Genomic DNA, 10249 nt, shown 5'->3' with positions numbered 1-10249 from the left:
TATCCCAGCTGACTACGGGCGAGACGCGGGGTACACCCTGGACAAGTTGCCAGGTCATCGCAGGGCTGAGACACAGACAACCATTCACACCTACGGTCAATTTAGAGCCACCAATTGGCCTAACCTGCATGTCTTTGGACTGTAGGGGAAACCGGAGCACCCGGAGGAAACCCATGCGGACACGGGGAGAACATGCAAACTCCACACAGAAAGGCCGCAGTCGGCTGCTGGGCTCGAACCCGGATCTTCTTGCTGTGAGGCGACAGTGCTAACCACTACACCACATTATTATTATTATTATTATTACAAGGAGGGTTTTATTTTGACAAAAACCTGTCGGAATTCACCCGGAAGTAAAACCAGCTAATTTGCTTATTGTTGTCAGGCGTAAATGAAATCTAAACGTTAGAGACCGCGGTTGTGTTTATGAGATCAGAAGAGGAGAAATAAACCGTCGTACAAGGAGGTTAGTTTTTTTTTAGAAGGTTCCTCCTTCTTCTTCTTCAGGAAGTTACACATACGAGCTCAAGTCGTGTCGGAAGTGTTGAACTGTCAACCTTCGGCATTCTAATGAGCTTTCTTTCATTAATTATGTGCTTTGTGTCGTGCCAGAGGCAGAATAATGCAGCAAAGTCACTTTCAGGATATGGAGGATATTCCTGGTCTGAACTCAGAGGGTTTGTGGTGTAATATAAAGATGTGTGAAGTGAAACTGGTGGACATCAGAAAAACACAGGGACTAAATTCAAAAATAATATTAGGAGAAAATCTTCCTCCTGGAGGTAATTATGACTAGAAAAATGACAATAATCATATTACACATATACATATGTAATCCCAGTATGACCACAGTGTCCATTTTGCACCAACTGTAAGATGGTTGCACCAATCATACAACTGATTTAGAAAAAAGTCCAATGAAACACTTGTGAATGGAACTCTCTGTGAACTCCAGTGACAGTTTTGCTTTAGCAAGGTTTTTTTTTTTTTCTTGTTTTGAATTTGTTTTACTTTCTGTTTCTCTGTTCCAGACAAGTCCAGCAGGTCTGATGGAGACCAGCAAACGCTGCACGCTCAATTAAAGATAGGTTTGGTGAAAAAGATGGATTGTGGAAAAATACAAAGCAGCAACGCAACAGCTGAGGGTGAACCAGAGGACAGGGTTTATGATGGTGATTTTATTTCTTGTACTGCGTACGTGATTAGATTAGATTCACTTTATTCATCCCACATCGGGGAAATTCACGTGTTATACAGTAGCAAGAAAATGTCAAACAGATAACAAATAAAACTGAAAAATTAGACAAACGAAGGATTAAATACAGAGGGCTATTTGCATTATCTACCGTGACAAAGTATAGAAAAATTGCCTTATTGAGAGGCTCGGAAAAATTGCACGGTACAGGTAGACTCTGTATATATATACCAGGGCTTTGAACCGGTTCAAGGAACGAAAATGAAAACCGGGAACTTTTTCTATTTCACATGGAACAGAAACAAAACCAGAAACTTTATTATTTTTTATGCGCCGGAACAGAAACGCTTATTAAAAATAATGGTAACCGGTTAATACCGGTTTTTATTTAGTTCCTCAAAGTTTCCGTAGCCTACAAATAAAAAAAGTCATTCTTTTCTTGCGTAAGTTTCTATGACCCGCTGGGGTTCACTTCCTGTGTGACGTTCGCTGACTGAATGGAGAGAGCGGGAGGGTGGACTACTATCACGTCTCCACATCTTAAATAAGAGGTAAATATTGCAGTCTATCGTTATTCAAAAACGTCAATTTCAAACACGATATCAATATATTTGTCCACGTTAATGAGAGGCTCACGAACATTAAATGACGTTAACCTCTGTTAGCCTATCAATGCATAGGGCCTGACTAGCCTTTGGTAACACACTAAACGAATTCTCTTTCATTTTTGGCACTTTTTCTGTTTGTGTAGATGGGAAGACATACTGAGAATCCAAATCGCCAACATTTGAAATAATAATTGTTTTGAATTATTTCTTGTCTTATTTAATGAAGGTTGTAATAGAATTAGCCTACATTTGGCTTAAGCTGGATGAGACTGAGACATAATTTTATAGCCATTTGTTAAACAGCTGACAGGGAACGTAATTAACCGTTCCGGGAACGAAATTTTTTTGTTCTAACCGGTTTGGGAACGTCTATTTAATGGTGGAACCCAAAACCGGAAACGTTAAAATTCCGTTTCTGTTCGGAACGAACCAATAGGAAAAAAATTCTGGTTCAAAGCCCTGATATATACACACACACATACATAAATAATATATAAATATAAGTATGCATAAAAATAGTTTAGGGCCTATATTATTGCACATAATAATTGCATCGATGAGAGATGGCAGATGTAGTAGTGGTGAAGTAGTGCAAATTAAACGACAAACAGGTTATTGGTGCTACGTTACAAGTTGTGGATGTTATACAGTCTGACAGCAGTAGGTATGAATGACCTGCGGTATCTCTCCTTCTTACACCGTGGGTGCAGCAGTCTACTACTAAAAGAGCTGCTTAAAGCCCCCACAGCCTCATGTAGGGGGTGAGAGGGGTTATCCATGATTGAGGTCAGCTTGGCTAACATCCTCCTCTCACCCACCACCTCAATGGAGTCCAGAGGACAGTCCAAGACTGAGCCAGCCCTTCTGACCAGTTTATTAAGTTTCTTCCTGTCCCTCTCTGAACTTCCACAGCCCCAGCAGACCACAGTGTAGAAAATTGCTGATGCTACCACAGAGTCATAAAAAGTCCTAAGCAGTGTCCTGCACACACCAAAAGACCTCAGTCTTCTCAAGATGTGGAGACGACTTTGGCCCTTCTTGTACAGGATATCTGTGTTGTTAGTCCAGTCCAGTTTGTTGTTGAGGTGAACACCCAGGTATTTGTATTCCTCCACGATGATGGCTGTCTTGTGGACCTAAATGCATCTGGTCATAACGTGGTATTTTGGCAAACTGATTACGTCCCAAGAAACCTCACTATGAACTTGACAATCTGTTACACAAACCATCAACAGGTCTGTGGTGGGTTTCCCAAAAGCCTCTTAACACTAAGAGCATCTTAGGCCAAGTTTACATTAGACCGTATCTGTCTCGTTTTCTTTGCGGATGCAGTGTCCGTTTACATTAAAACGCCAGGAAACGGGAATCCGCCAGCGTCCACGTATTCAATCCAGATCGTGTCTGGTCCGGTGCTGTGTAAACATTGAGAATACGCGGATACGCTGTGCTGAGCTCTAGCTGGCGTCGTCATTGGACAACGTCACTGTGACATCCACCTTCCTGATTCGCTGGCGTTGGTCATGTGACGCGACTGCTGAAAAACGGCGCGGACTTCCGCCTTGTATCACCTTTCATTAAAGAGTATAAAAGTATGAAAATACTGCAAATACTGATGCAAATACTGCCCATTGTGTAGTTATGATTGTCTTTAGGCTTGCCATCCTTCCACTTGCAAGTGGTAAGTGATATGCGCTGGGATCACACACACAGCGGCTCAGTCCCGAATCACTGCTTGTGCACTTCACTCGCGCGCTCTGTGAGCTGCGCAGGGCCGGAGTGTGCACCCTCCAGAGGGCACTCGCTGTTCAGGGCAGAGTGATTTGGAGCGCAGGATGCCTGCGGAGCCAAGCGTATCCGTGTATTGGTGTTGCTGTGTGCACGCGAATCGTGTATTGGTGTTGCTGTGTGCACACTAATCGTTTTAAAAACGTTAATCTGATGATCCGCTGATACGGTCTAATGTAAACCCCACCTTAGCTTGGAGAAAGAGTGTTCATTGTGCTGCTCACTCTACCATTTAACGATGGTCTTTGTGCTACGATGCTTTTAGGGAAAATCTGCACTGAAAACACCAGTGGTGGCGGCAGAAGGGAGGCGACCACCCCTCCTAAAATTATGTTGGGGGGCTGTGTCACCCCAAGTTACGATGGGAGTCCTTTGACTATTGACAAGGAAGAAAAGGAGACAGTAGTGTGAATAAACAGTACTTTGTTTTCCCTTATTAAATCCTGCTGCGCCCTGGTGCTTTCTCCATCTTGAAAAGCGTGTTGACATACCTTTGGTCTTCGATGACCAAATAACGACAACAACTGTACACTGCTACATGTACATAAAGATATCGTGGACACCATGGACTTGACCCCTATTGCTGCTGTCTTCTTGTCTTTCGATGACGAAAGAATGTGCTACTTTGGTTCCTTCAATTAAGCAAGGTACATTTGAACGTTGTATGTGTATTTACTCACATGTAAACACAGTAGAACGTATCAAACTCATGGAAAGAGGGTGTTATCCTCTTAACGATGCTAAGTAGACGCAATTATGTTTATATTATCATTGGTTCTATTTCGTATAGGAAAAAATACATGGACGAAATGTACTCTAATAGAGACATTAAACTTAGCTTTACTCCACCAAAATCTGCCTCTCAAAATGCGGGAAATGGCATTTTTGAGGGTTAAAAATTCCAAAATTTCCCGGGGGGGCGTGCCCCCAGACCCCCTAGATTTGGCGCGCAACACATTCCTGCCGCCACCTCTGAACACATTTCATCTAAAGATCATGTACTAGATCATTGTTTCTCAAAGCATGGTCCATGAGTTGATGTCTTAAAATATCATGTTTTATCAATGTTTCTCAATTCGCCTATGTGACTCCAAAAGCAAAGTTATAAGTAGCGCAGATGAGTTGTTTTTCTGTGTTGAATAAAGTTCCATGTAAATTCAAATAGTAGCCTATTATTTGAATTTTTGTCTGACATGAAGCAAGCCAACAGTTTTGCGACACTGCCTATAGCTACGGCAGTTTAGGATACACTTTTATATCAATGTCACCTCTGAATGCGGAGAAACTACAAATAACCAAATTAGACTTGGCATCAAACTGTCAAAAAGATAATGGATCGGTCAAAAGAAACGCACAAGAAACCTCTGACACAAACAAGGACAAAGTGCAAAGACATGATGATTCTTTGTTTGAGAAAACAAAGCAGCGCAACCGGATCAATGTGGCCCCCAATATGAGACTAAAACTGTCCAGTTTGGAGCCAGACATTGCTTCACTGATGTATCAGAATAAGCAGCACCATTCTTCCCATTAAGAGAAGAATGAGTTGGCTGTACTATTTGTAAAACTGTCGTTTCATTAGTGTGTGATTTGTAATGTACAGTACTGCTGAAGTAGGCTTTTTTTTTTAGGATATTCAGGGGGGTTAGGTGGTCTAGGAATTTTTTTTTTTTTTAATGGATAACATGGTCCTTGGTCTGAAAAAATTTGAGAAACGCTGTACTAGATAAATTTTTTTGACAGATCAGACTGTATAGCCAGTACAGTCCAATGAAATGTGATCATATTGGCTAAATGAGCTATAGACCCTGTTTACATCTAGCATTAACATGTGTCCTGTGTGATCAGGTTACAAGTGGTACAGGTGAATGGGGCCGATTGAGTCCCAAATACTCGTTATAATCTGATCACTCGGACTACGTTCGGAGGTGGTCTGCTCATGTATGGCCACCAGTGGTCACCCTGAGACGCATGCAGATGCATTATAATGCTAAAGTCTGAACTGACTTACTTGCACTACGTTCACACTGCAGGCTGAAGTGACTCAAATCCAATTTTTTCGCCCATATGTGACCTGTATCCGATCTTTTATTGACAATATGAACGACACAGATTTTTTTCAAATCCGACCCAGGCCGTTTGGATATGTGGTCCTAATTCCGATTCCTATCTGATCTTTTCATATGCGACTTCAGTCTGAACCGCCAGGTCGCATTCATCCGACTTACACGTCATCAACAAGCCACAAACGTCACTATTCTGCGCTGAAGTAGGCGGCGGGTCTCTCAAAAAAAGTTACAACAACATGGCGCATGACATCAATGCGACTCCGCACCCACACGTTCCTTTGAACGGAGGTTGCAGTCACTACCCCGCAGAACGCCTGAGCCAAAACCCTTGCCCTCTTCCTTCTCAACCTCCTCCTTAACATCAGGCTATTGTGCATGTTCTTGCTCCGTCGCAACAACAACTGCATCATCGCCAGGTACTCCATGCTGGCTACTGTCATACACAGGAAACTTTAGGTTACTTCCGTAAACACTGGCCATGCTCACTGCGTGTGACGTCGTCGTATCCTGCAATGCGCATGCGGAACGCTTTTAGGTCGCTTTTCGTTCATACTGAGGATCACATACAAGTCGCATATATTTGTTAATGTGAACGACCTCACAAAAAAATCGGATTTCACAAAAAAATCGGAATTGAGCATTAAGCCTTGCAGTGTGAACGTAGTGTTGGAGCTGTCCGTTTGTGACCTGATCACCCAGGAAGCATGTTCATACCAGGTGTAAACAGGGCCATAGATTGTGAACGTTTGTCTAGTTTTCACAAGCCGGAGTGAACTCCAATAAAAATTTTCCTTTGGCAAGCTTTTCTTGTTTTGAAGATATTTTCTTTGTGTTTCGAAGATCCAGGTAAATCCAGGAGGTTTGATGGAGACCAGCAAACACTGCTCAGTGAATTAAAGATGAGTTCAGTGAGACTGGTGGATTGTAGAAAAATGCAAAACAGAAAAGCAACAGCTGACGCTGAACCAGATCATGAATCCAAGAACACTGATTTTGCTCCTTCCAGTGAGTATATAGTGGCTGTATCGTGGATCTGAATGCAAATGGTCATGTTTTCCTGAAGTACAGTACCAGTTAAAAGTTTAGACACACCTTCTAATTGAATGTTTTTTCTTTCTTTATATTAAGTCATTTCATATCTTAAAGTAATGATGGATGTCGTTTTTCTTTACTTAGTTGAGTGGTTCTTGACATAATATGGATTACTACAGTTGTTTACTCTATTAGGGTTGTTTACTGTATTATTTACTATTTGATGACCTCAAAAACATTAAGAAGGCAAGAAATTGCACTAATTAACTTTGATGAGGCACACCTGTTAATTGAAAAGCATTCCACAGGGCTCAACATTAACTTTTAAACCCACTTGCCCCCTATTTTGCGAGTACTAATATTATTTATTTATTTATTTATTTTTAGGAAAACCATAGAATAGTTATGAACTGCAACATGAAATGAAGATCACACATTGAGCTGAAGTTTGGTTATTGATTAAGTTTATTATTAAGTTTGGTTACTTTTTACTTGTAACGGACAATAACAACTTTAGGCCACACCAATTTAATTAGTTGGTTCTCGGATTTTTTCAGGAAAAATATGAAGCGAGCGCGCGAAATAAAATTAAAAAAATGCTCTGATGGTAAAATTAGCGGTGGAAATAGAGGGCTTTCGTAATAGAGAAACAAAACAAAGACAATACATTATTGTTACACATTTCATATGGCTCTTTTAATAACTTATCTTATTTCCACCCATATGCATTAAGGGCTAGCTCTGGCTGCACGTCTTTTATCAGGCAAACCAGTAAACAGATAGGCTAAATAAACGATTGAATTGCAGTCAGTTGAACATCTACAATGCACAGAAAAAAAGATTTGACCAGGAGTAGGCTACTTCTGATGGCTAAATACTTCGAATGATTTTTTTGTTTGCCCCTCACATCAATCAGTGAAATATATAAATCAAACCCACCTCCACAGAGTTGTAGTCCAAGTTGGCACATCGCAGGGTAACAAGCTCACGGTATCTTGAGTACAACTGGGTCATTCCATGTCAATTCACACAAATGCCCAAAACCTCCCCAGTGACACCTCTTCAATTTGCCTTATTTTAATTTTCTTAGTGCCTTATGATGTCAAATGAAAGAATCCAAAATTTTAGCTTCCTAGCTCGAACGTTTTTTGAGTTATGGCCCTTCAAAGTTTGGGTGCCACGCCCACTTTTGGGGTCCGGGAATTGTACACTTAATTTGCAAGCATTTTTGGAGGCCCATATCTTTTGTTCTAAGGGGAATATAGACCTGTAAATTGCTATATCTATGTATTCTGGCCCTGTCTATCTGATTCTGCACCTAAAAATAGCGCAAGTTTACTAACTTTAGAGAGATTAACCCCTTAAAAGTGGATTTTTTTTAATGTCAATTTTTTTTTGACATTTCAGGGGTCCATATCTTGGAAAGTTTTTGTGTTGATAGGGTTTAAACTGATTTATCATCATATTTGGGAACTCTACTGTGTACTTAGAGAGTTTCAGGGCACTCAGAGCTTTGGTGGGGGTACAGGAGGGCCACAAATATGGCTTCGGGACAAAATTACCATTTGGTACGTCCTACTTCAGGCCATTAGTTGGCCATGTGGGCACATGATGACTGGAATGAGCCTTTAACCCTATCAACAGACACCTTTTATCAAACTTTTAAGCCAATAAAAACTTTGATTATCCAACTCCTTCAATATAAAATAAGCATTTGTATATGGTACTATTTTTGCATATTTTCTGAAAAATCCTAAGTCCAGAAAGTAGGTCAACTGTTGTTTTGACTGCCTGTCCATGTTTAAGGTAGTAAAAGCACACCCATATAGTGATTTTAATCTATGGGAAGATTATTTATACCCAATACCCCATTAGTTATATTGACAATTACAAGGGATAAACCCTTTCCCGGCTGTTTCACGATGCCGTTTTTTTTTTTTTTTTTTTTTTTTTTTTTTTTTACATTTGACACCTTTCCCTGTATCCAACCAAACTCTGACTATACACTTAATAGTTAAATGCATCTTTCAAACAGGAAAGGGAAAGATGCAAACAAGGGGATGATCCCAAGAAAAACATCCTGGTTGCTTTACTACATTTGTTCTGACATCCGATCTGGAAGTTAAACCTAGACTCATCAGGGTTTTTTTTTTTTTTTCAAGAAAAGGGGAAGGGGCCCCTAGCCACTCATGTGGGGAAAATTAGCATATCAATTAGTAAAAAAGGGGAAATACTAATTGATATGCTAATGTTCCCCACATGAGTGGCTAGGGGCCCCTTCCCCTTTTCTTGAAAAAAAAAACCCTGATGAGTCTAGGTTTAACTTCCAGATCGGATGTCAGAACAAATGTAGTAAAGCAACCAGGATGTTTTTCTTGGGATCATCCCCTTGTTTGCATCTTTCCCTTTCCTGTTTGAAAGATGCATTTAACTATTAAGTGTATAGTGGTCAGAGTTTGGTTGGATACAGGGAAAGGTGTCAAATGTAAAAAAAAAACCAGCATCGTGAAACAGCCGGGAAAGGGCTTATCCCTTGTAATTGTCAGTATAACTAATGGGGTATTGGGTATAAATAATCTTCCCATAGATTAAAATCACTATATGGGTGTGCTTTTACTACCTTAAACATGGACAGGCAGTCAAAACAACAGTTGACCTACTTTCTGGACTTAGGATTTTTCAGAAAATATGCAAAAATAGTACCATATACAAATGCTTATTTTATATTGAAGGAGTTGGATAATCAAAGTTTTTATTGGCTTAAAAGTTTGATAAAAGGTGTCTGTTGATAGGGTTAAAGGCTCATTCCAGTCAGCATGTGCCCACATGGCCAACTAATGGCCTGAAGTAGGACGCACCAAACGGTAATTTTGTCCCGAAGCCATATTTGGGGCCCTCCTGTACCCCCACCAAAGCGCTGAGTGCCCTGAAACTCTCTAAGTACACAGTAGAGTTCCCAAATATGATGATAAATCAGTTTAAACCCTATCAACACAAAAACTTTCCAAGATATGGACCCCTGAAATGTCAAAAAAAAATTGTCATTAAAAAAAATCCACTTTTAAGGGGTTAATCTCTCTAAAGTTAGTAAACTTGTGCTATTTTTAGGTGCAGAATCAGATAGACAGGGCCAGAATACATAGATATAGCAATTTACAGGTCTATATTCCCCTTAGAACAAAAGATATGGGCCTCCAAAAATGCTTGCAAATTAAGTGCACAATTCCCAGACCCCAAAAGTGGGCATGGCACCCAAACTTTGAAGGGCCAAAATTCAAAAACTGTTCCAGCTAGGAAGCTAAAATTTTGGATTCTTTCTTTTGACATCATAAGGCACTAATAAAATAAATATCAGGCAAATCGAAGAGGTGTCACTGGGGAGGGTGTGTGAATTGACATGGAATGACCCAACTGTGCGAAGTTTTCCCCCTCTTGAATTTCGACACACCTGTCAAAGATTTTACGCTTCTGTTCGCTGAATATCCTAACAATCACAAACACAGGCTTTGCAGGATTCCCCTCCACAGACTTGTGGAAGAAACATGCCTTTATCTAAAGTG

General features: G+C 40.5%; 1 protein-coding gene across 2 annotated transcripts in view; it reads left to right on the top strand.

Annotated features, from left to right (window-relative positions):
* The first annotated feature begins 367 nt into the window (after positions 1-367).
* Positions 368-10249, top strand: part of LOC132884879 (zinc finger protein 420-like) — a 26599-nt gene continuing 16717 nt past the window's right edge. For both annotated transcript variants that reach the window (XM_060918908.1, XM_060918907.1), the window contains exons 1-4: positions 368-466; positions 613-782; positions 1032-1172; positions 6498-6662. In XM_060918908.1, the coding sequence (XP_060774891.1) occupies positions 623-782; positions 1032-1172; positions 6498-6662 (466 nt within the window). In that variant the 5' untranslated portion in view covers positions 368-466; positions 613-622. The remainder of the gene's footprint in view (positions 467-612; positions 783-1031; positions 1173-6497; positions 6663-10249) is intronic.

Source organism: Neoarius graeffei, chromosome 4 (genome assembly GCF_027579695.1).
Source record: "Neoarius graeffei isolate fNeoGra1 chromosome 4, fNeoGra1.pri, whole genome shotgun sequence".
Taxonomy (NCBI): Eukaryota; Metazoa; Chordata; class Actinopteri; order Siluriformes; family Ariidae; genus Neoarius; species Neoarius graeffei.
The sequence above is the reverse complement of the archived record's forward strand: the minus strand, read 5'-3'. Positions and strand labels throughout refer to the sequence as shown.